Source organism: Talpa occidentalis, unplaced genomic scaffold (assembly GCF_014898055.3).
Source record: "Talpa occidentalis isolate TD23 unplaced genomic scaffold, MPIMG_talOcc4v2.1 talOcc4.10, whole genome shotgun sequence".
Lineage (NCBI taxonomy): Eukaryota > Metazoa > Chordata > Mammalia > Eulipotyphla > Talpidae > Talpa > Talpa occidentalis.
Window position 1 is genome coordinate 98,522,122 of NW_023600993.1, and position 26,125 is coordinate 98,548,246.

Sequence of the window (26,125 nt, forward strand, 5' to 3'; positions counted from 1 at the left end):
CGTGCAGTGTAGTCTCACCGTGTCCTTCGACAACCCCACGAGGCTCGTCTTATTAGCACATTAATGGACTGTTTACTCAGGCTCAGAGAGGTTAAGAAACTTGCCCAAAGTCCCACAGCGAGAATGTGGGGGAGCCAGCACTGGAGTCCAAGTATGTATGACTCCAAGCGCAGGCCCTGGGGCTATAAAGATAAATCAGACACTTGCACCCATGGAGTTCCCCGTGGAGTAGAGATAAGAAGAAAGTTACTACTAAAGAAAACTGAAATATGCTGACTAGAGATAAAAACGGGTAAATGCAGCAGAGCGTGGTGGGAGGCCTGGGTTCACATCCCAGCCCCCCATGGGGGCCGTGTGAACTTGAGCAGGGCCTTGTCCCTCACCCTTAAATGGGACAAGTCTACCTCACGGTGTTGTGCGGGCCTCCAGCCAGTGCCCAGGGTAAAGAAAGGCCAGTAAGTATCTCTGTGGCCACCAATGCTTCCACCTGAGGGGCCAGGGCGTGGCTGGAGAAGGCTCAGAGTTGGGCCTGGTGGGTCAGAGGGGAATCGAGAGCCCTGGGCAGAGCGCAGAGCAAAGTCGTGCAGGGAGAAGAGTTTTACTAGAACTTATTAGATTATTTATTAGAAGCAGGAAGTCTGCTCCTTAAGGCCCTGTGATTTCAAAACAAGCCTCAATTCTGGCCCTGTTTCAATGGGCAGTAAAAGAAATCTCCCCTAATCCTTCCTGAGGAGACAGAAAACTCCGCTGACGCTCTAATCACAGACAGGTTATCCCATCCGGCTGGACTAAGCTCTCCAAGGGGGCTGGCAGGAGACAAGAAGGTTCTCTACAGTAGCTGAGGGGTGGGGATGGGGGGGTTGCTGGGGCAGGGCCGGAAACAGGGTCCTCCCGAGAGAAAAAACCTCCTTTCTGCCCAGGGATTAAGGGTTAGCTCAGGGAGATCAGCCAGCTGCCCCTCCACATAGCCTGCAAGTCCAGGGGTCAGGGGTCCACACATCCCCCTCCACAAACCCTCCCATGTAGTTTGGAACTAAGGTTGCTGACCCCCGAGGCTAAGAGCCCAAGTCTGAAGCATCCTAGCCACCCCCAAATGTTCTGCCTGCAGCCCCTCCAACCTCAAACCTCAGGCCACAATCCCTCAGCTCTCCCCTGCTCTACCATCGCTCCCCAAAGCCTGTCCAGTGTTAATACTCAAATGTCTACCTGGTATCTCAACTTTACAGCATCCAGACCCAGGTAACTGCTCCCTGGCTGTCTCAGGTCTTTCTTCACCTAGTTTCCACACCGACCGAGGGCTTCCCACCTTCCTGCCTGCTGCTCTCAGATACCATGATTTCTCCTCCAAGTGCTGCAGGCTCAGGGCCCAGCCCCAGCCTCGTCTCTCCACACATCCCCTTGCAGACTCCACTCAGTCTTGTGGCATCCAAGACCAAATCAACACTGCCACATCCTACACTGAGCTCCCCACGTCAAGACTGTATGTGCAACAGACAAGTCCACATGCCCATTCCGGGGCCTGATCATCTCAATGTTACCTGTCCGCATGGAGACCCTGGACCCCACCCCAGAGGCCTCCCCTGTCCCTCTCCTTCCAAGCCAGCCACCACTCCAGCCTTCAGGGCTCACACTCCTTAACTCCCTTTTTTCTCACCCCATGGGCAAATGCTGCCACTTCCCACCCGATGAGAACGCAGTGCTCCCCCATCTCCAGTGGGGCCACCCCAAGCCACACCAGCACTCCCTTGATCTATGGCAACAGAAGAACGCAGTAGACTTCACTGAAGCATCTTCTTTTGGGAAGGAAGGTACAAGGCAAATTCCAAGTCAAGTCCCGGCCTTACAGGCCAGCTTCTCTCCCCAGCTGCACCACAAGTTTGGGGAGGGCAGGAGCCCTTGGCCTTTGTCCACCCTCTCTGGAGAGGCCACCCCCGTGTCTTGCACACAGCAGGGACTAGAAGCAGCTTAACGATTTTACAAGGACTGTTCCTCTTGCCTCCCCTACACCCAGCCCACCCCAACCCCCACCCCAGGTAAAGAGCTTTAAATCTGGGTCAAAGATGCAACTGCAGCACCCAGCCTCTGGCTACTTTGCTCCTTGGTTGAAAAATGGGGAGCAGGAGAAAGAACGTCTTTTCCAAACAGAAGAACTGGAGTCCCGTGGGTTCCTATGAGCTGGCTACTAGCTGGCCACTCATGGGCAACTGTGATCTTTGCTATCTGCAAATCACAGCAGCGCATTCCTTGACCACCTGGGAGTGTAGCCGTTATCACGAGGCAGGTCTGGGGACGCCTAGGCCGCGGTTGACCTGATTATGTGACTATCTCCACGGTGGTCTCGGGATAACTCTGCCTGTGATAACATCAAATGCTTTGCTGACACAAATGTCTCTTGATGTATGGTCACAATGTCCCCTTCTCTGTTCCTTGTAAAACTTTGTCCCCTACTCCAAACCCACCCTCTGGACTTTGTTCATCATGCCACTGTCACATGACCAGCTTTTACTAGCCTGTCTGCTTTCAATAAATGGCACAGGAACTTCTGCTCAAGCAGCAGAGTCTTTTCTTGCAAACCTGCTCTACGACCGCTGGCCCACGTTGGAGCTTCCAGGCCTTCAACACCTTTGTCACTGACTCCCTGCGTGAAACATGTCTCTGCCCGAAATACCTCAGTCGCTGCTCTTCCCTTGAGGGTTGGCTAGAGCAGTGTCTCTCAGTCCATGTCGGGGAGCCCAGGAGGAGTTAGTGGAATCAGAGGGGCTCGCACTGCACTGTTTTTGAAATGAATGAAGACGCGAGGCGAGGCTGGGCAGGTGAGCACAGAAACAGGAACAGAGGCACAGAGGTACACTGCTGAGCGCACCGAGCCAGGAAGCTTCCTGAGCCTCTGGCTTCAGGCCTCGATGATGTGATGTATGAGCCAGGTCATAGCGGAAAGCCTCTGTTTAGTGAGGTGTGGTCAAAACCATTTGAAGGACCTCAAACGGGAACCCCACCATCCTTGACCTCTGAGGACCAGTCCACAGGATTCAGGGTGCCTCAGCAACTCTGCCCAGGGGGGCTCCTAGGGCACAGGGAGGTCTGGGCAGGGGTGCCTCCTCCTCCTCGGCCTCCAGCAGAGACTCAGGGGCCCAGTGGAGGCCAAGGTGGGGCCACTCACTTGCCAAAGAAGCACTTGGGGACGGTGCTCAGCTTCCTCCGGCGGTCCTTGATCAGGTTCACCTTCTTGTTCATCATCATGTGGTAAAGCTTCTCCCCCTTCTCCGAAATCATGACGTAGGCGTCCCTCTCCATGCCCAGCTTCAGGCCTACAGAGGGGCACAGTTAGCACTGGGAAGGGCAGCAGCACCCTGGGGTGGGGGAGCAGCAGGGACAGGCCTGCAGCCTGAAAGCCTGCCCCCAGCTGCCCTCCACAGGCGGGCATCTATCTACAGGGCACAACACTTAAAGCTGTAGGTACTGCCGGCAACTCCTGACAGAACCTTGTAGGGAAGAGTGGCATGTCTCCCCCAGTGTACAGATGGCAAACTGGGGGCACCCAGAGAAGTGAAGACCAGAGTAAAAGGCAGTGGAGCCTTCACCCTGAGGAAGGTCTCCAAACCCAGAGGCTATCAGAAAGCCTGCTGAGCTGTGCTGTGCAGCCGAGGTGGATTCGCCCCCTTCTCTAGCACTGCACGCAGATCCCGGCCCCAGCTTGGACCCTGGGCAATTATGAAAACACTAGGAAGACAAATAATAACAGCAAATGCTCCTACAGCACCTCCCACCTGCCACTTAATGCTCAAGGCAAGAATCGTTATCCCATTTGACAGATGAAGAAACAGGTCAGAGAAGGTAAGTGCTAGAAGCACTGGAGGCAGGATTTGGACCCAGGAGGTCTGGTCCAGGACCTGACCCTGACCACAGCAGGCATCCTTACACCCTTCCAGGGGTCAGGGTTTGGACAATACCCTGATTCTAAGGACTCAGGCCGTTGAGCCACACCCCACTGTCCAGCACCACCACAGCTTTTGACCACAGAGATACTCGTCACCAATCCCAGGCCAGACCACTCCCTGAACCCTACCCCCACCCTAATCAGTTTGAGAGATTACACACTTCCCAAGTTGGGGCAGATGCAGGCATTTATTTGGCCTAGTAGAATTTTAAAGCATTTTGAGGCATCCTTTTAAAATCCAGATGTGCACTTTAAAAAAAATAAAGGGACTTAATCACTTGATCTCACTCTTCTGGGCCTGTATTTCCTGAGAGCTGACAGCTCGTTCCCTGGTGGGAGCCAGGAGAGAAGAGACATTGATGGGTGGGTCATCAATGTGGCAGGTGAGTTTGGGGAGAGGGAGAAAATTAGCAGTGACCCCAACATTTAGACTCAGCTCCCAGGAGAAGGAGGAAGCATTTACTGAAATGAGGAGAGGGGAGGAACAGGTTTGGGGCAGAAACTCAGAGTGCTGATGACACACGGCAAGTGGGTGATGGCATGACACCCACATGGGGACTCCCAGTGGCTAGGACACAGGTTGGGGAGTCCCTATAACCTGGGGGTCAGGAAGTGGGAGGATGTATCCAATTTTCCCGCGTGGCTGGATACCGGCCTCAGCCCACAGCATGGCCGCCTCTGCAGCAGAGGCTTTTAGCCCCACTTATTAGACAACACAACTGAGGTCAGGGAAGCTGATATTAGTTGCCCCCAAGGATGCCAAGATCCCTCTCCCCAACCTGGTGGTTTGCACAAGGTCATTACCCGCCCCCAACCGCACCCCACTTCTCACATATACTCTTCGTTGTGCCAGTGGCTGCCAAGGAGCTTGGGCGAAGCCAGAGTCATGACCACTCTCACGGGAGCCCCCAAGGACCCTGCTCCCAAGTGCAGACTCAGAGAATCTCAAACAGAAAGATCCCCAGAACCACAAAGGGACAGGCATGAAGGGAGCATCCCGGCTACCAACCCACAAGGGTGAGGGGCCAAGAATCCACATCCAAAAATCACACGATCTCAGGCGAGTCCCTCCCACTGGGCCTCGGTTAACTAACTGCCGAGTGTGCTGAACCAGAAGACCTCGGGTGAGCCAAGAAACCCCCAGGTCATAGCACAGATCCGAGCTCCCCGCCCCTTCAAAGACCTGCTTCTTGTAGCTCTGGCCTTTCTAGGAGGACCCAAAGTCCCCTCCCAAGCCACTGTTCTCGCTCTGCAGCAGTGGCCAGCCGGGGAGGCTGCCCGCAGCCCACTCTCCCGGGCAAGAGGAGGCGCACTCACTCTCGCGCTGCTCCCGCTCGCGGATGATGGCGTCCAGCCACTTCTGCTTCTCCTCCGCCGTCTTGGCCATGCACACGAACCACTTGTTCTTGGCCGTGTTGTGGATCTTCCAGCCGTTGGTGACCGTGTAGCCATTGCTGTGGTAATCCGCTGGCAGGGGAGGGAGGCAAAGATGGGTCAGCACCGACTCGGCCCCACCATTCAGTACATTCCCCAATACACACCTGCAGGTGAGGTCACAGGACCAGACCCTCCTGCTCCAGGAAGACAGACGAGCCCTCGGCACCCATGGGACTGGGGGGCAAGAGTTGAACCTACAAGCTTTCAAATGCTTACTCCCTTTCTCCTACCCATTTTCTGGTGGGCGAGGAAGTCTGGCCAAGAAAGACCCACCAATCCCAACAAGGCACCAAAGCATGAGTGACTCCAGGGGGACACCAGCTTCCCAGCCTCCTCATCTGTCTCATCCGGGCTTTTGGGCTACTTAAAGCCTTAGCACAGGGCCTTCCTGGTGGCACAGGTGGTTGAGTGCAGCAATGTGAAGCTGTCCGCAGCCTCTGCAGTGCCGGTTCGATCCCCTCTGGCCGCGGAGCAACCCACATGGAGCAGCAGACCTCTCCTGTCTCGCCCGCTGCTCCCCTCAGCAGTGTGTTTCAGTCAATCTGCCTGTTCTGTTCCCCGCTCTGTCTCTGTCTCCTCCCCCACCTCCCTGCCACACACATCTGGCCTGTATGCCAGTTCTTGTATAAAATAAAAAAATAAAAATAAAAGCCTTAGCACAATCCCAACCATGCCAAGTCATGGGCCCTGGGCACTGCTGGCTGCGATTCAGGTTGGCAAACCTCTTTGAAACTGGCTGGCATTATCCAGGGAATTTGACACCAGCCACACCCGTAATCTGAGGCTGACCCACAGGCTTCATGAGACTTCAAAGGGTCTGTGACCAAAATCAATCAAGAGCCCCTAGTCTAAACAAGCTGAGGGCACAGATGCCGGGGACACTCATAGCACCGCTGGGCTTCCTAGGGAGCAGAGAAACCACCCAAAGGTCCATCACCAAAGGCAGGGAAAGAGGGAACTGTTCATGCAAGGGAATACAGACAGCCCTGGAATCAGCGAGCTACTAAGAGCTATGAGAGAAAATGGATCTCTCCAATGCAGGGCTGCAGAAGAAAATATCATATGACCCTCTAAATGGAGCACATCCTATAACCATTTAAGGTTCAAAAGCAGAAAAATCATAATTAAAATGTTTGACACATACTTAGGAGGGAATATATTTTTAAAAAGCAAGAAAATGATCATCAGACAATTCTGAGAATGGTTACATCTGGGGGTGGGGGGAGGTGCTGTGAGCAGGGAGAGGCACGTGGAGCTTCTGGGGTGCGGGCAGAGTTTTACTTGTTAACTTGAATGATGACTACCCAGCTGTTCACCTAATGCTCTATGTTCCAGGCCCTTCACTGTAGGTAGGTGACGCTTCACAGTAAAAGGAGATGAACCAAAACAGGGACAGTGTGTGGAGCAGGGGGCTCAGGGAGGGCCTGGGGCGGGGGCTTACCTGTCCCGTCTTCCACATTCTCCACCTCCATGACCTCAGTGTTGATCCGACCCCTGAAGATGTAGAGGGAGCCATTGATGGATTTCGTCCTCTTGCTGGACTTCTTGCCCCCAGTGACTCTGAAAGACAGTGGGAAGTCCGTGGCCCCCATGCCTTGCTTTCAAGGGCTTTAGGTTGGTGGCTGGGTGACCTGCGGGAGTCACTTCTCCACTCATCTGGAAAATGGGTAGAGCCTTGCTGGCCTAATGGAGATAATGTCGGCCAACAGGAGATGTTGGTGAGAGCCCAACAGGAAGCAAAAGAAACCCATTCTCCTTAGAAAATGGGTAGAAACCCAAAAAGTGTAACAAGCAGGTACTTTCTGAAAAAAGAACTGAGCTTAGAGTAGGCAGTCCATCTGTCCCTCTGTCCATACATCCATCTGTCCATCCATCTAGCCCCCCTTCTACTTGTCACTCCTTCACTCACCCAGAATCCTATCATTCACTCAGTCACTCAACAAACACCTCAGTGGAGCTTCCTATGCAAAGGCTACTTGGGACCCAGGGGTGTCTCTCCCCCATGCATTCAGCAAGAACCGTGAGGGCACCTGTTTGGTGCCAGGCACCACTGGGTGCTACAGCTACTGCAGTGAACAAGACAGAGACTGAGAACACATCTTCTGGGAGTTCAGGGCATGAGGGCAGGATTCTCAGAGCCCAGAAGCCATCTCGTGACCTGTGCAGGCTTCTGCTCCTCCAGGTGGGTGCGGCTCCCAGCAGCCAGCTGTGTTTGTTCCCAGACCCACTTGCCTGATGTGCACCTGGTACTGTAATTAAATATTATCTAAGCTGACTGACATGAGTGTGGGATTCGAGTTGTCGCTCCACAAATCCAGTTGAATGTTTTGGAAAGACAATAAAAGTGAGTTGCTTTTGTGTTGAGTGAACACATCCTCGAAGAAGAGGCCTCAGCTCCATGTGAAAAGAATGTTTAATGAATGCGACATGCATGTTTTCGGTGCACATAAAACACGGAAGGTTTGTAAAAGAGAATAATAAAGTGAAAGGTGGATGGGGGCTTGTGATTTTAACTGGGGCAGGAAAGGGGGGAGGGATCACAGAAGACCTTACTGAGGAGAACGGGCAAAACTATGCAAGGTGAGGGAGGAAACTAGGGGGTTACTGGGGACACCCACTGCAAGGGCAGGAGGGCGCCCTGGCTGTCCCGACGCCGTGCGGCTGGACCAACACTAGGGAGGATGTGGCAGGAGGGGCCAGCATGGCCACAGGGTCCTGCAGGGTTCTGGGGACCACAGAGGAGACAGGTTTCTAGTGTGTGTGATGAGAGCCAGGGAGGCCTGGATGTGTTTTAAAAACTACCACTGGCTGCCTGTGGAGAACAGCCTATAGGTGGGGACAGTGGACAGCAGGGAGAGCCAAGGAGGCTCAGGAGGGGGCAATGGTTTGTGTGCATGTATCTTACACACCTGTATACACGCACTGTCATAAACTTTGTGTTCAAGTATAAAATCTGTATCGGGCCTCCCCTGGTGGTGCAGCAGCTGAACGCTGGGTTGCAAAGCTGCCCGCAGCCTCTGCAGCGCCAGTTCAATCTCCGGCCACCGGCAAGGGTCCCACATGGCGCGCAGACCTCTCCTGCCGCCCGCTGCTCCCCTCAGCAGTGTACTTCGGTCCTTCTGCCTGTTCTGCTCCCCGCTCTGGCTCTGGTGAATTCTCTCACCCTCCCGCGCTTCTGACTACCCAGTGCTTGTATAAATAAAATAAATAAATCTTTAAAAATAAAAAATAAAAAAAATAAAATCTGTATCAAACAACATGCCCAATGAAGTACACAGCTCAATTCGCTTTGACAAAGTGAACACCTGTATAAACATTTTAGCACTCCAGAGCCCCCCAGCACACTCCCTTCTGGTCACCAGCCCCCACAAGGGTACGCCACCTTGAAGTCTAAGCCTGTGGATTTGCTTTGCCTGTTACTGAACGTCACATAAATGGAATCACTAGACTGAGGCTGCTGGGCATTTGGGCTGCTTCCAGCTTGGTGCCGCTGGGACTGTGCCTTATTTAGAATGTGTGCACCTGTCCTTGGGTTATCTACCTGGGAGAAGAACTGCTGAGTCATAAGGGAAACAGGCGGTCGGCTTTCCTGGAGACTGCCGAGCAGTTTTCCAAAACACTTGTACCAACTTCCCCAGCAGTGTCGGCACATTCCATTCGCTCCACATCCTCTGCCACTGGCATTTAATTTCCATTTGGGCCATTCTGGTGGGCAAATGGTGGTGACTCATTAAACATTTCATTTCATGTTTATTGGCCATCTGGGGTCTTCTTTTGTGAAATGACCTTCCTTTGACCACATTTCTACTGGGTTGTCTGTCTTTTTCTTAATGACTTATAGTAGGAGTTGGCAACTTTTTCTGGAAAGGGACAAATAGTAAATATTTTTGGTTTTGAGGGCCATATGGTCTCAGTTCCAATTACTCAACTCTGTCCTGGTGGCAGGAAAGCAGCCACAGACAATATAGATGAATGAGCACATCTGTGTGCTGATAAAACTTTATTTATAAAAATAGGCAGAGGGCCCAACGTAGCTTAGAGGACTTTTTTATATACTCTGGATGTGACACCCTTCCCAATTATCTCAAAAATCTCCTAGTTGGTGGCTTGTCTTTTCACTCTACTCATGGTGTCTTTTGATGAACAGCTCTTTTTTTTTTTTTTTAAGATTTATTTATTCATGCATACAAGAACCAGGGTACAGGCCAGATGCACGGTAGGATGAGAGGAGTCACCAGAGACAGAGCGGGGAACAGAACAGGCAGACTGATGAAACACACTGCTGAGGAGAGCAGCGGGCGAGAAAGGAGAGGTCTGCCGCACCATGTGGGATTCTTGCCGGCTAGCAGGGATTGAACCCATGCTGCAGAGCCTGCGGACAGCTTCATATCACTGCACTCAACCGCCTGTGCCGCCGGGGAGGCCCTGATGAACAGCTCTTAATGTAGTCTGGTATATCTCCTCCTCCTTCATTATTTTACTTTTTGCCTACTAAGAAATTTTGGCTTATCCCCCAGCTCATACAATCTCCTATCTTTATGTCTTAGAAGCTTTATTGTTTCACCATGTACATTTCTGTCCACAATTTATCTGAAGTTGACTTTTGTGTACCGTGTGAGCTAAGGGCCAAGACTCAACTTTTTCCCCACTGCCTTTCAGACTGACCCAGTGCCACTGACTGAAGCGCACTGGCTGAAAATCAAATGACCAACAACCGGCTTACATGTGGGTCTACTTCTGGACTGCCTGTTCTATTCTGATCATCTACTTGTCTGCTTTCACCCTGATCCCACGTAAGCTTTATAATAAGCCTTGGTATCAGTTGTAGGAGTCCTTTGGCTTTGTCCTTCATCAAAATTGTCTTGGTTATTTTTGTCTCTTAGTGTTTGCATGTAAATCTTACAATCATTTACATACACGCACATACAACCTCCCTCCTGGAATTTGCTTTGGAATTGCTTTGTGCTTCTGGCCTAAGTCTGATGACAAAAGAACCTGCTGCTGAAGGGGTGTAGGATGAGGGAGATCAGACCAAAGACAATTCAGATCTGGCCTGGGTGGATTCGATGGTGGTGCCACTGGTTGGGAATGAGGAAGGCGGGAGGAGGAAAAGGCTTGCAGAGGGAGCTGGGATGAAAGGGGAGTCTTGTTTCAGACCTGATTAAGATCTAAAACACCCCAGCAGAGATTCAGAATCGTTTCTTCTACTTTATGTATTATGGGCCGGACATTATTCTACCCACTCTACACGTCCTATCTTAATCTAGAAAAACGACCCCATGACATCTACCCTGTTTAACAGACGGGAAATAGGGGTACAAGAAGCTGTAATACTTGCCCAAGGACCCTGCCCAAGGTCACACGGCAGGTAAAGGACACAGCCTTGTGTCCTTAACTGCCCGAGCTGTGCGCCTCTAAGATGCTGAGTGAGCGGTTGAGATAGAGGAGTCTTAGCTCTCAGTTTCCCCTTCTAAGGAAAGGGAGGTGAGTTGTTTAAACTCTGCCCTCCACTTCTGACTCCATGGAGCCTCGACTTGGGGATGAGACCAGCAGCACTCCAAGAACCTGCCCTGCCCCACGTCCTGCTGCGTCAGGCATTTCCTACAGGGGACCAATCCACCACTGCCCAATCCCTCTGGCTCCCAAGGCAAGGACAGGAATGCCAGCCTCCCACTCGGTTCACTCAGGAGACAGATGTGTCCTCTTCCTCCAGCCAGCCAGGCTCACATGCAGAACCAAGTCAGGGGATGGTCTGAAAGGAGCTGTGGCAGCCCCAGGCAGGCCCTGCTAAGCCCACTTGGATCCTGGGTGGTCAGAGTCCACTGTTATGGCTCCAACAGGTGCGCCCATGCCCCAGAAGGAAGAGCCATGCCTGGGTAGCCAAAGATTGAGCAACTTTGCCCAGAGATGGGAGCAGGTCACAGAAGCCTGAAGGGACATTCTGTTTTCTAAGCCCCAGTGTTCTGGGAAAAGTGCCTGCTTCAGACAGCCCGGGGCAGGAGGCAGGAAGGGCAGGGGTGGATGTTGGCAGTGGGTTGGGCACCGCCAAAGGGTGGACTCTCAGGAAGCAAGGGGGATGGAAAAGGGGTCAGCAGTGGGGGGACAGGAGGACACAAGACAGACCTAATGGAGTGGGCAGGTATAAAATATCAAATAAGAAAGTGACACGCCGAACAAAGTAGATGGTTAAGGAGGGAGACCGAAGCCTTTCAGAAGGATCAAGCCCCAGAACAGGAGGGAAAAGGCAGGGAGGAGAGGGCTATGGTTGAAGCACCTACTATGTGCTGGCTGCACCCACAGGATAGCAATGAAGCGGAACCCAGCACACGTGGAGGTTAGTTCACAATAGCAGGGACCCTTAACCTGTGTAGTGACTCTGTGACAGGCACACTGCTCACACTCGGTCTTCACAATGGCTCTGTGAGGCACCTTCTGGTGATTCACCCTAGTCTGCAGGTGAGGAAACCGACGCAGAGGAGGCAAGTAAATCACGAGAGCGGGAGGAGAGGCTGCCCGGGACTTGACTGGAAGGGCTTGGCTCTGAACCGAGCACGACCACAGGAACAGTGAACGTCCCTACTTCACAGAAGAGGCCTGCTAGAGGAGGAAGTGAGAAGCCCATACTCACACCCGACACCCCATCCTTCACCCGTGGCCAGGCTCCTCACCACAGTCTTAAAAGATCAGCCGAAACAGACATGGGGAATGGGCTTAGGGACATGTGGCCTGCCCAGAGCACAGGAAAGTGGAGATAATGATGACAGCAGGGCCCAGGGTCTGGGCCCCACTTCGGCCCTAGGTTTTGCTAGACAAAGGAGTAAAGAAGTCTTTGGAAAGTCACTATTTCATTCCTAAGACAAAGTAACAGGAAGGAGAATTCAAAATGGGTCGTGTTGGTAAGTTGAGACATCCTCTACTTTCAGAGCAAGAAAACCAAAAAACAGGCATTTCCCAGTGCACCAGTACCTACCTGCCCACCCATCCAATGGGGGTCCACTGTGCCCCCACTCCTACAACCACCTGCCCCCACGCTCCTAACTTTCCCTCCTCTAAGCACCCAGCCACCAGCCACCCACCTAGCCATGCAATCATCTCATTATCAACCTTCCATGCCAGAGTCCAACCAGCAAGTATCAACCAAGCATCCACTCAGTATCAATACACCTATCCAATTAATGCCTATCCATCGCTCCATTTATCACCAAACCTCCAGCCTTCCAATTACCTGACCATCCAAGCAACCTTCCATGTGCCCTTCACTCAACAAACCTTACGGTCAGGCCCCAACTCATCATTTACCTAAACAAATCTCGGCCAGTTCACTGTAGCTGCACATCCATTTCTCCAACTATCCAAACATCCACACCATCCCCCAACTCTCTGCCTAGCCATCTCCGAAACCTCCAGCCCTTCGGCCACTCATTCCTCCACCCACAAATCCACACTCCCATCCACAACTGCTCCCCCCATGCTCCCACCTTCCATTCAGGATCCTAAACCTCCACGATCCTTCCAGCCTCTCCCCATTTATCCACACACCCCATCATGCACACTCCCAGCCATGCAGACACCTGCATCCTCGACCCCTCACTCACCCAACCATTCAATCCAGACCACAGAGTGCAAGAAGCTCCAGAAAAAGATACAAAGATGATGGAGATATTACCGCTCTCTCCAAAAGCTTAACAATAGACAAGCCTCCATTCCTCAAACTCTCTACCTTTGGACCTTAGACAGACAGGATGCTAGCCTCACCAAAACCCAGGTGTCCTCAAAGGCCATCTACCCTGCTCTGTCTAATAAGGCAGCCACAAGCCACAGGTGGCTACTGAGGCTTACAACATGTTGAGTCCAATTGACATGTGCTAGAAGTGTAAGATACACAGCAGACCTCAAAGAGTTGGTGTAAAAAAAAGAGGGCAAAATATCTCTTCAATACATTTTTAATTCACCTCAGTTGAAACGACAATCTTCAAGGGCTATACTGGGACAAGATAATATACTATTTGAATGCATCTGTCAGGTTTCTTTTTGCTTATTTCAAAGTAGCCACAAAAATTTTAAATATCATGTGTGGCTTGCATTGTATTTCCATTGCACAGCGCCAATCGAGAAAAACCCCTCAACTCGGAAGAGAAAAGGAGGCCCAGAGAGGGCAGTGATAAGACCAACGTGTCACTTCAAGGAACTGTCAGGGTTGCACCCCCTGGTCCAGCTGGGCAGCCCCATCCCAGCCTCCCCACTCCAGCCCTCTCCCACACCCAGCCACTCACCTGGATTTCCGCTTGCAGTAGACAAGGAGGTTGTCGAAGAGGAAGAAGGCCCTCTCCTGGATGTTGCCTGCAGAGATTTTCAACAGAGTTCCTTGCAGGAGGAGCTGGGTGCAGATGTCTGTGAGGTTGGAGCCCTGGGAGGACAGAGCAGGGACAGTGAATGTGCTGGCAAATCCAGGCAAGTTCTGGAGGTACCACCTCCCTTCCCAGAAGCAGAACCTACCCCTGCCTCCCTCACAACTCCACATCTAAATGCACAGCTGGACGCAAATCTGTCAGCAGACAGGAAATCAATACAGTCTGGTCATCAGCACCTCTCTGCTGAGCGGGTCAGGGCAACGCTGGGAAGACCATAAAGGATGACAACTTCGCAAGCTTGGGACTGGGGCTCAGTTTGGTCAGAGGACTTCCCCAGCTCCCCCAGCCTGATCAGTATCTGGTTTGGTTTGATTTGGTTCTTGTTTTGGGTTTGGTGGGGGGTTTTGGTTTTGGGGGTTGGGTTTTGTTCTTGCCTAACGTTTCTCCCTTATTTATTTCTGTCTTGATTTGTTATTCTGTCCAGCCCACCCCCCACCAAGAATGTCACTGTCAAGCATCTGTCAAAATCTGCCACTGTATTCCACACCCACCACACTCTGGCACATAGTAGGTGCTCAATAAACACTTATAGAACAGGTGAGGAACACAATGTGAACATTGCCAAGGGCGGGATTTTGAGAGCATTCTACTTGGTCAAGGCGCGGGGTAGCTAAGGGACAGGGAGTGCCTAAAAAGCTGTGTGCCTGGAGCTCGCTGTGGCTCCATGAGGGTCAGAGCCGTGTGGCCAGGAAGGGTATCAGGAGGACGGTGAAGATAAAGAGGCTGAGGGTGGGGGTGAGTGAAGGCCCCTGCTGGGAGGAGTCCTCAGAGCCAGGAACAACATGGAACGGTCTGGAATTCTGGGGCAGGGGAGGGGGCTGGGGAGATGAGGGCTCAGGACCAAGGCCAGGGCAGAGACATCCTAATGTGCTAAAAGAAAAGCTGGAAAGAGATGTTGGGGACATGGAATGTTAGCTAAGGCAGCCCCAGGCCATGCCCTGAATCCATGCTCCTCTTCTGTCTCAAGGAATGTCAGGGGGTGCATGGCTGCCCAACCAGACTCCATTTCTCAGTATCCCTTGCACATCCCTTAAACGCATGGATTGGTTTAAGTACAGGTACTGTCATGTGACTAAATTATGGCCGGTGCACCCACTTCCACATCATTTCCGTGGCTCCCGTCCCTCCCACCACATCTGGAAGGCTGGGACACACTAGCAGACAGTGGAGCGAGGAGGTGGGCAGGACCTAGGTCTGAATGGAGCAGAGCCGCCCAGCCCAGCCTGCCCCGCTGCTGGGAAATATGCTTTCACCTCATGCAAGCCCGTCTCTCCTTCCAGCAGCCTACCATGTACTCAAACACATCAGGATGAAGAGACAGGCTCCATCAGTAGCTGGGGTGGGGCTCTGTCATTTGAGCCTGAGAGTATCATACAAAAGTAGTATTTTAGGGGAAATTCATTTGACAGACCTGCAAATTTCAGTGAAGGGGGAAACACAGACCCGATGCTATTTCCGCCTGAAAATGAACTTGGGAGGCGAGAGGGAGAACTGTTCACAGAATTCCCTTCCCAGTGAGATTTGCTGATTCAGCTATTCCCCCCCCCCCCCCCCAAAATGCAATATGGGAAACTGGTTTTGCAACTCAGAAGTCAGGCTGTGCTAACTGCCCACAGCAGCCCCAGAGCTGCTGGGAGAGCTGGCTGACTCCAGGCCCACCACCACCCCCCCCCCGCCCCCAGGGTGTGGCAAGCCCATCCACCCACCAGTGCCAGGGTCCTCTGGGGGCCTGCCAGGGGTCCCGGGCTACCTGCTTCTTCATGGGGGTCAGGAGCTTGCAGTGAGGCTAGGAGGGTGCGCCCATTAACAGAAACCACAGCAGACTCGCAGATACCCGGTTCCCACGGCAGAGTGACCCCACGAGGCAGTGAGTCTGCTGCACTAGACCAGGCTTCCATGACCAAGAACCCATCAGGCCCCAGTGCTAGCACACATAGGACAAGTGTGACTCCCCAGGCGAAGAGGCACCAGCTCAGTGAGATAGCAGTTCCTCCAAAGCACAGCACCCCCCTCTCCTCCCCTCACCGACTCTCGCCCACCCACCAGCCCTTCCAGCCTCCAAAGGGGGATTTTAGCTGCAGCTATAGGAATCTGGCACCAGGCCAGGCTGCAGGGTCTGGAGTCCTGAGGTCATGCAGGCCTAGGTCATGGGGTCACCTGGCCCCTCAGGCATGGTCAGGGGACCTCGGAGGAGAAGGGTACCCAGCCTGGAAGGCCGCCTCAGGGTCTTCGTTCCCCACCCCAGCAGACTACATGTGAGAGGCCAAGGATGCTGTAGACAATGCCTTTCCTGCCCAGCCTTACTGAGAAGCCCAGCAGGCCACAGTCCCCTAGGAGTCCTTGAAGCCAAGGTCAGACGCAGTGCTGAGGATCAGATTCCCCGGGAAGAGTTAAGCACCGAGGTATCCACCAGCCTGGGCTGGAGTCCCCCTGCAGACAGCACACATGGCATCAAAGCAAATACGCAACATCGAGAGAAGATGAGAAAAGCTAACATGTGCACAGGGCTTACCTCTGCACACGCCAATTGTAAAAATCAGTTCCTCCTACATCTCTCATCTTACAGATGAGCAAACTGAGGCACAGAGCAGTAAAGGGACTTGTTCAAAGTCACACGGTTAGTGAGTGTCCCCACGAGGCAGCGAGTATGGGATTTGAACCCAGACAGGCAGGCCCCATCTCCTCCCCGCTGACCTCTACTAGCCCAGGGCAGCCTCTTAAAATAGCCAAAAGGTTTTATGCAGTTGTTGGGCTAGAGCAGGGGTCTGCTAAGACCACAACCCCAGGGAGCACAAGACATCCCAGGGGGGTGGGAATTGCATATGAGAACTTTCAGTTATGGTCTTTTTTAACAGCAATTTTGTTCACTCGCTCCTGTCTCCTTCTGACCCCTTGAGGGTGAGTGAGCAGTGTCCTTTTTTTTTTAAGATTTATTTATGCATACAAGAGCTGGGGTGCAGGCAGAGATGCAAGGGTGTGGGGGTGTGAGGATCCAGCTGACGGTGTCTTAAGCCACAGCCTCCAGAGGCTGCAGCAGGAGGGCACCCTGGTCCTCGCTCAGGAGAAGTACACATTTCCTTTTATGATGCTGAGCTTCATGTCAAAGGTCGTGGGGCTCGCAGTTGAAGTGTCCCCTGCAGGAGTTGAAGTGTCCCCTGCAGTGTCCCTGGGGTGCGCCCTAGCCAAAGCTGCGTTTGATCTAAAAAATGCAAGGGAGCAATTCGGCTAGGCTGCCCAGCCCCTCCTGATGTTTCAGCGCGTTCTGAGCCCCTGAAGAATGATCTGGGTGCCCGTCTGCCTCTGCATCCCAAATCCTATGTGACTCATGAGGAGAGGACTACCGTCAGGTAAGGAAACTGAGGCTCCGGACCCCTTCACATAGGCAGAGCTCACTTCTTCACCCCTCCAGCAGCGTTGCCACACACTGCTGTTTCCTTGTGCTCCGTAAACTGGATTTATGTATTAACTTATCTGGCTTTAACCAAACCAGTTTCTCCACTGTACAGGGCAAGTGGCTTACAAAGGATCAGACCCCACAAAACCATGGATCAGACTGGAGGTCAATGAAATGATGCAAACCCAAGCACACAGCAAGAAAGCGGCCAAGACTCTCTACCAAACACAAGTCCCAAGCCTGTAGAATTCCAAGAGGGAGCTGACAATCCTCTTATCAGCCCAGCAAGAGGTCACACAGAAGATCAGAAATGATCAGAAGAGTGTATCGGAAATGAGGATTTGCAACCACATCGTGCACCATGGGCTACAGTGACACCCTAAGTCACCCCATCCCTGAGGTCGTGACTACTGATACATGAGGCCATTGCAAGTCGCTCTGCTGTTAAAATTATCTCTTCTAGTTAGAACATGTGACTTTCCACATCGCCTTGAAGATTAAACGTCTGCATGGAAAACCATTTCATATTTTCCAAAGAATGTTCATAGCCTCAAAATGGCACTAGGAGATACTAGAGCTAGTCTTGGTAAAATTAGACAACTAGGGGGAAATGAGGCCAAGAAAGCAGGACAGACTTGCGTCTGGTGGGGCAGGCTGCAAATTATAGGGTTGGGTCTCAAAACCAAGGCTTTGTGCCTCAGTTTCCCCACCTTTAAAGTAGGGCTAACAATAGTACCTCCCCTCTAGTGAGGGAAGCACATGAGAGGTACTCACTCACTGCCAGCAATTCTTATTCTGAGTCACTTTTTTTCCTGCTGCACCTAGACAGTTACCAAAATTAGGGCAATTCTCAAACAGTAGATTTTTCAGGGTCAAAACATTATCTAAAGACCCTTAATTCCTTCTTCCCTAGGTCCTTATCAGAAGAAAACATCTGGAAATCACTTCTACTCTAGCTGCCAAATTGTTTGCTCAATACCCTCTCCACAGAGGCCCATGTGAAAAAATTCTTCTCCAGCTGGTTGCCAGGAAACTCTCCATCCCTTAAAAGAACTGCTTCATTTCTTCCCTTTTTTGACATGGAATGTTAAGTAACCTATGCCTTTTTCACTTTGGCTACCAGGAAGCTCAAAGTCCAAAAAGATGCTTAAATGCATCAACACTACTTGTTCTTTAGGTTCATACATTTGTTGAACGTGGCCATATGCCCCACCTCTGGCCAATAAGACGAAAGGGTGACTCTCTGGGGCTTCCAGGAAAAGTTTCCCTACACTGGGGGGAAGGTCCCACTCATTACCCCAGCCATGCGCCTATTTCCCCCTCCTTTGTAGGACATGAGTTGCCATCATGGAACCCTGAGGGTAAGGCCAAGAGCAAATTGGAGCTCTGGCATCATGGGGCTGAAAAAAAAAGCCCTCAGAGAATGCGTCCCAACAGACACACCTGAGAGTCAGGCACTGCTTAGCTGGAGGAAACAGAAACAAAACCATGCATTTTAAGCAAAAGCAAATGAGGGGTTTACTCAACCCTTAGAAGGGCCAGAAAAGCCAGGAGTCCAGGACAGGGTTCCCAGGAAACCAGGCCAGGGCTCCCAACAAATCAGGAACACCTCAGAACTGGCCCTCCGGGGGAGTCACTGCCTCTGTCACAGCTGGGAGATTCAGAACAGCAGCCATTCATGCTGGCACTGCAGGAAAACACTATCCAGGCTGCATGCTGGTTCTCAGGAGCTGCTGCCTCAACTGTCAGCTACAAAGCCATCCTGTGCCTGCAAGATATATACCACCACCACCAAGATGGACACCCCATGCCCTGCCTCTTGACATCCGAGAAGCTAGCACCTGAGTGCTCTGCTCATGTTGCCACCGAAAGCTGTTTTTGTGCTTTGCTGCAAAAAAAACACAAAAGTTGGCCTTCCTGGTGGCACAAGGGGTTAAATGCAGTACTATGAAGCTATCTGCAGCCACTGTAGCGCTAGTTCGATCCTCAGCCAGGGAGCTACCCACATGGCGCAGCAGACCTCTCCTGGCTTGCCCCCTACTCCCCTCAGCAGTGTATTTCTGTCGATCCACCTGTTCTGTTCCCCACTCTGTCTCTGGTGAATCCTTTCACCCCCCCCCATACCTCTGGCCTGGACCGAAGTTCTTGTATGCACAAATAAATAAATCTCAAAAAAAAAAGAAGAAGAAGAAGAAGAAAAAAAATCGTGAGCGCTTTAAAAAAAAAAAAAAACAACAAAAAACAAAAAAACAGCACAAAGGGTGGCTCCATGTCATCCAAGTCTTCTAAATTTCCAGCAGCTGGATCTGATCTTGGCCAATCATATCACAAATCTGAGCTACAAAAGGGTCTAAGAAATGCAGCTCTTTGTTCTCCAGCCTTGGCCAGGAAGGTCCATCAAAAGAGTGGTAAACACTAATCCACAACCCCCACCTCCCTAAACAGACCCTCTCCACTGTGCCAAATCCTCAACCTCATAGCAATCCAGGCACATTTAGGATTCCCCAAGATAGGTAAAGAAGTAAAAAATCCCAAACAAAGCAAGTGCCAGAAAATCCAAAGGGTCAAAGGCAGATGATTCAGAGAACAATCTGTATCCACGAGTCTTTCATCTTTGATCTCAACCTCTTTTCCAGCTGTATTGACTCTAATATGGATTTTTTTTAATTTATTCAGAATTTCCCATCTCTTTCTATAGCTTTGTAGGAAATCTCTAATAATCTAAGGAAGATGTGGGGATGTGAACAAATAAATTATACACCCAGAAGAACTTATGAATTCCATCCCCTAGTAATCACGGTGATGGTAAGTAACAGTACCTCCCATTTATTGAGTACCTACAACATGCCAAGTATAGATGAGGAAACTGAAGTTCAGAGAAGTTAAGACATTTGCCTAAAGTCACCAAGCAAGGGAGTGTGAAAGCCAGAATTCTGCCCTGCCCTTGATATCGAAAGTTCAAAGACCAAGGAATACCAGGTAGATAAGGCAACAGGTGAGGGAGAATAATTGGGGAGCAATGGGGAATGGTAGGGACTGAGGAAAACTAGAGGCTTCAGAGGTTGTTGCCCTGGAATATGGGAGTGTGGTGTTACTGATTTTTCATGAGAAACTCAAAAACTAGATTTTTGTATGGACTTAATTGGAAAATAATTAAACAATTTCTTCAAAACCAAAACACCACACAGGCAAACAGAATATGCTGCAGGCCAAATCTGGCGCCCAGGCCACAGTTCGTGTCTGCTGTTGTGCCCCTCCTGGGCCTGCCTCCAACCCAGAAGGCCCTCCGGCCGCAGACACACCTCCCAGCCTTCAATATGCGACTGCAGCTGCTCCAGCGCCTCCAGCTTCTCCATCTGCCTCTTGGTCTCATTGATGTTGGAGCACACGGTCTTCATGGCCTGCAGCGCGCTCTGGATCGCAGGGTGGTCTGGGTGCTTGCCGGGGGTCCTCTTGGCCAGCTCCTAGGGGAGAAGTGGGGACAGGAATGAGAGCCATCCACTCAGCAGGGACGAACATGGCATGTAGGTCACCATGGAGAGCCAAATCCCAGCTCTGCTGCACACAATTCCTTGGTGACACCTGGATCTAGACAAACCTGAAACTTATCCATGTACTTTTCAATTGTGTGCACCCATAAACATGTACCTTTTTTTAATAAGCCTGTTTGAACTGGTTTTTCCATCCCTTATATTTGAAGAAGTCCCTTCTACTTCACAGTCCCAGAGACTACAAGGGCTTGGAATCCCGAAAATGTACTCATCAGTCCAAAATGAGCATAAAAATGTGGGTATCTTCAGAGTTAATGGAGCTTGAGCCATATTAACAGAGGTCTCACATGCAACAAGAGGAAGGTGAGGAAGCTCCTGCCCAATGCAACCCTGAACATACTGGCTCAAATGAGAACAGAGTCATATTCACAAGTGGTAGACTACGGTGCAGAAAACCCCCACATCCGTAAAGGGACCGCTGTATGAACGTCCATGGGGCTGCCTTATTAAGGTGGTGAGTTCTCCATCACTAGATTCAGGACTACTCATGCTTTATCCTAACTTGAATAGTGTATCAGCGTGTGAAGGCGTTGTGGTCAAAAGCAGCCACACGAAGAGAAAGGCATGGTTGGAGCCCCATCCTCACCACTTCCCAACTGTGTGACCTTGTGTAGGCGGCCTCACCTCTCTGAGGTCAAGTGTGCCCATCTATGAGATGGGACTCACAGTCACCGCTTAACATTGTTTGGAGGACCAAAGGGAATGATGGATGTGAGCTTCTTGGTGCACAGTGAGGGCACAATGTTCAGACCATCAGTAGTTCCATAATAATAACAACATCTCATTTTTATTATTATTTCTATGTAGTAACAGTCATCACAAAAGTAGAAGTCATAGTAGCTGCATTTGAGAACCAACTTCATGCCCCGCCCTGCCCTCAACTTATATACACTAAGTCATTTAATCCACAAGTTCCCCCCAATGAGGGAGGTGCAATGACCTTCACACTATACATGAGGAAACTAAGGCTCAGGGAGGTGAAGCCTGTGTCCAAGATCACGGAGCTAGAACTCGGGGCTTGGTGGATGCTCACCCACAGCTACAGGTTCCTGCAGAAACAGTAGATGGTGAATACACACATACACGCCCCGAAAGTAGGTTGTGGGAAGAGTGCCTGAGCAGTGGCCAGTCCTGGGGATCGCGTCCTTAGACAACCAGAAGCAGCAAAGGGAGGGTTTGTCCAGAGCCCCCTCCACATGGACAGCAGAAGCCCCTCCAGAACCAGGCTGGGTGACCTTTCCCCAACGTCCCGCCCCACGAGTCTGGGCCCCGTGTGGCTTGGCAGGTGGGCCTGTGGTGAGAACTTCCTAGAAGAGAGGATGCCAAGAGCAGAGCTGGGGTCCCCGGTGTTTCCGAGATGCCTCACCTCCTTTCCGGCTCCAATCACGATATAGCCCCACTCCCGGCAGCCAGCAGCCCCCAGGGTGTGGTCCCTGCTCACAGAGAGATGATGAGGGGGCAGTCTGGGACGTGGGCCCCAAACTCCAGGCCAAACCAGGCAACAAAGTAATATGGCTGAAGCCAAGCGCTGCTTCTCTGCTCATCCTTGGAGGAAGAGGAGAAGGAGCAATGAGGGGAGTGAGGAAGGTGGCACGGCAGACACCTGCCATCCTCACTGCCCTTCCTAGGGTCCAAGTGCTAGAGGGGCCGGCTCCCACCCAGCTCCCGGTGCCATGTCAGCACGAAGCCTGCACCTTCCTGCCCTGCTCCCCCCACAGCCACCGGCTCAAGGAGCGTACGTGCCCCGAGCTGCCCCACGAGCTTGGGCCGGAGACTGTCAGTGAGATGGTCACTGGGAAAGACACGGTCTCTCGTCCCTGGACCACTAGTCAGACACAGGCCTGAACACCCTACAAAGCCCCCTGAGAAGGGAGGCTCCTGAGAATAAAGCCAACACAGAGACAAGCAGGCCAGGAGGCAGGAAGTGTCCGAGTCCAATGGCATCATTTGAGCTTCTGGATGCCGCCTGAAGACGGACCCATAAAGCCAGAGTGTAAAACCAAGCTGGCTTTGTCACTGGAAGAAATGGCAAAAGTAGCAACCCACTGTGACTTGAGGCTGGTGGGGACTGAGAGGTGGAAAGCCACACTGTGCTCTCCACGAGGAACAAAGGTCGCCCCCGACAGAGGCAGGGTGTCAGCAATGGTGGTTGGATCAGATGGCACACACCCACTCTCTGAGGCCACTTCAGCCAGCTCCGGAAGGGGCTGATCCTGCACCCAGCTGTTGGTTCTGCCCACAGACCTCTGCCCAGGGCACCACATCTAAGCTCCAGAGGCCCAGCTGTGGTCTCTCTGGCAAGCGCTTTCCTGGACTTGCAGTGCTGGGGTCCCTCAGTGACACATCTAGGGTGACAGCAGGATGCAAATGAAGAGGTACTGACAAGCCTTAGGGTCAGTTAAGGAAGAAGAAAACAAGAAGCAAGAAACATCTGGTAGTCCAAGAAAACCCAGAACTGAAAAGATGGTCAGCATGGCAAGAAAACCTTCAGGCATTCAAACTACATGCACATTTCATGCAAATCTATTTTCAGTTTTTAACAATTTCCACCCCTGCTGCAGGTCTGGGAAAAATGTATCCCACAGATTAGGGATTAATGGTAGAAAAGAAATAATACTCACAGGTCTTAAAAATGCCTTCCTGCCACTCTGAGAGGTAAGAAGACAAATGTGGTGAGAGAGCTCACATTTGACCTAGATTAGGTCAAACTATTTGAGCTTAAGCAAGCCGCCTCCACTCTCTGAGCCTAGCTGTTCTAGCTCTGTGGAGGACACACGCTGGACCCACAGATCAAGTGCGATTGCCAGCCTCTCATCAAAGCAGAAGCATTGGCCACCCTGAGCCTGCAGGTCCACCTGGCTGAATGTGGCCATTCCAGAGATGGGTTACGAGCTGCACAGTGTGCCAGAACCCCACCCCACCCCAGTGAGTTATAGCCAGTGCACTCACTTCTTGCACCTGCCCTTCAGGCACCCATGTTTGAGACCTTGGATTGGTGGGTGTCTACTCCCATGAGGGGGCTCCAACTTTCAATGGCTTCACTTCCAATGGAGGCCCTAGCATGACACCTCATACTAAAAGCACTCCCAATTCCAGGCTCTACAGGGACATTTCTTCACAGAAGAGGGTAAAATTATGAGAGATGATGACAGTGGTGGTGGTGGCAGTGGAAGCAAAAGAAAGGAGTGGGGGAAAAAAGGCAAAAAATTAATAAAAATTTAAAATTATCCAAAATAAAGGAAAAGGATAAAAAGGAACACCAAAAAAAAAAACTTAAAAGATGGTAGAAATCAGTTCAAATTAACAATAAACACAATAACTGCAAGTGAGTTAATTCTTCTGTTAGAAGACAGAGATTGTCAGATGAGATTTTAATTTTTTAATTTTATGCTATTTACAGAAGCACCTAACATCTAAAGATAGAGAATAGTTGACGATAACAGGATGAAACAAGACAGATCATGAAAGTACTAATCAAGACACCCAATATAGTTTTATTAATATTGGACAAAATAGATTTTGGGGCAATAAAAACATTTAATACTTACTGTAACTTTTATAGACATTATTTCATTTAATCTTCACAACAACCCATACCTGAGGCACTATTTGACAGAGAAGGAAACTGAGGCACAGAGCTTACATCACTTCTCCAACAAGTAACACAAATAAGTACAGGAACTGAAAAATCATTACCATATTAGAGCAGCTAACATTTACCAAACATGACTATCTACCTAGTATATATGCAAAGTGTCCTCAGGCATTTTCTCATAAATTATTCCATCTAATCTTTGTAGCAAACATGGGTGGCAACTACCACCCCCATTTTGCAAATGGAGACACAGACGAGAGGTTCAGCAACCTGCCCTTGGTCACACAGCTAAGTTAAGGTGGAGCTAAAACCACACCCAGACTGGCAGAAAGCAGAAGGCAGGCAGGACTCCCAAGAAGGGAGATCTGGGAAGGCCCTTTGATAGAACAGATATCAGAACAAAGCTTTGCCAGGAAAAGCCCCCCACACACACAACCTGCAGGTAAGGGGCTTTGTTCCTCGAACTTCCTGGGGTTATTGTTGCTCACCATACAGGAAAGAGCTTCAAGGTTGCTGGTGTAGGTTGGAGTGCTGAAGTATCTGTGGGCGAGGTGTCAAGTGCCTTACTGGGGAGGCAGGATGGAGGGTAGGCACTGTGGTTGGGCAAGGATAGAAACTGGGGTACAAAGGGCCACCACGAAGAGACAGACCTCTGACTTCCTGGGTCTTCTCAGCAAAATGTCACAATGCCAGGTCCCAGCAGAGAAGCAGCCTATTTTATAACATCAGGCCAGAATGCCAAAGAGATGACGCAACATATCCAGAATAATCTAGAAAGGACTCAGCAACTCACTACAAAAGACAACAGTCCAATAGAAAAAGGGGAAATGATGTGATCAGGCAATTCCAATAAAATGCACTCACCTCTGCCGCCACCACCCTCATCCAGCCACCTGTTCTCTGGGCCACTGGTCAAGTCTCCTGGTTCCCTATCCCCACACCCACACCCCTCAGCACATAGTCCATTCTCTGCACACAGTCAGGGGGAGGGATACTTAGAAGCAAGGCAGATCCTGTCCCTCCTCTGCTCAAACCTTCCCACAGTGCCTACCTACCTCACTCAGAGAAGACAACTCCTGTCCCCAGCAGTCCACAAAGCCTGCATAATCTGGCCACATCGCCTCTCTAATCCCATCCCACCCCCACTCTCTCCCTTACAACCTCCTCTCTGATCACAGTGGCTTTTGCACCCGGGGATGGCATCTCCACACTCATTCAGTGAGTAACTGGGGGACAGTTACACTGACAGTTGCCTCTGTCTGGAAAACTTTTCTTCCAGGTACCCATACATCCCCCTCCTCACCTTCTTCAGGATTTTGCACAAATGTCAACTGCTCATTCCATCATCCCTGGTCCTTACTAGCCCTGTGCAGCTAGATCCATTCTTTCCATGGAATTCATCTAAATAAGCATATGTATTTTCTATTCATTCATATCTCCAGCACCAACTATAAAGTATGTGATTGAAACAGTTACCCTAAAAAATAGTTGGTGAATGAACGAATGATTGAGTGAATGGCTTCAAAGACCCAGACACTGCAGTACCAACCATGGCTCACTGCTGGTAGTTGCTTAGAAGACTGGGAAGGATTTGCTAAGAAGGCAACATCTCACTGTCTGACTCTGTGTTTTAGTGTTACCCTCCCGCCCCCTACCACTTCACACAGAGTATCTCATGTGCTACCTAAAATCCTCAGTGCATGTCCCACACTCTGGGAAACACACCACTCCCAGCCACCCCCTGCACCAGGAGTTGATGTGAATACCTAGCAATGGGCTTGACCCATTCCCTGGGTGCCA

The 26,125-nt window shown here is 51.1% G+C and overlaps 1 protein-coding gene across 1 annotated transcript in view; it reads right to left on the reverse strand.

Annotated features, from left to right (window-relative positions):
- The window catches only part of PREX1 (phosphatidylinositol-3,4,5-trisphosphate dependent Rac exchange factor 1), a 164,721-nt gene that overhangs the window by 48,965 nt on the left and 89,631 nt on the right, over positions 1–26,125 (reverse strand). The window contains exons 6-10 of the mRNA XM_037499984.2: positions 20,482–20,643; positions 13,648–13,781; positions 6,816–6,934; positions 5,255–5,404; positions 3,161–3,308 (exon numbers count right to left, since the gene is read on the reverse strand). Coding sequence (XP_037355881.1) covers positions 3,161–3,308; positions 5,255–5,404; positions 6,816–6,934; positions 13,648–13,781; positions 20,482–20,643 — 713 coding nt within the window. The remainder of the gene's footprint in view (positions 1–3,160; positions 3,309–5,254; positions 5,405–6,815; positions 6,935–13,647; positions 13,782–20,481; positions 20,644–26,125) is intronic.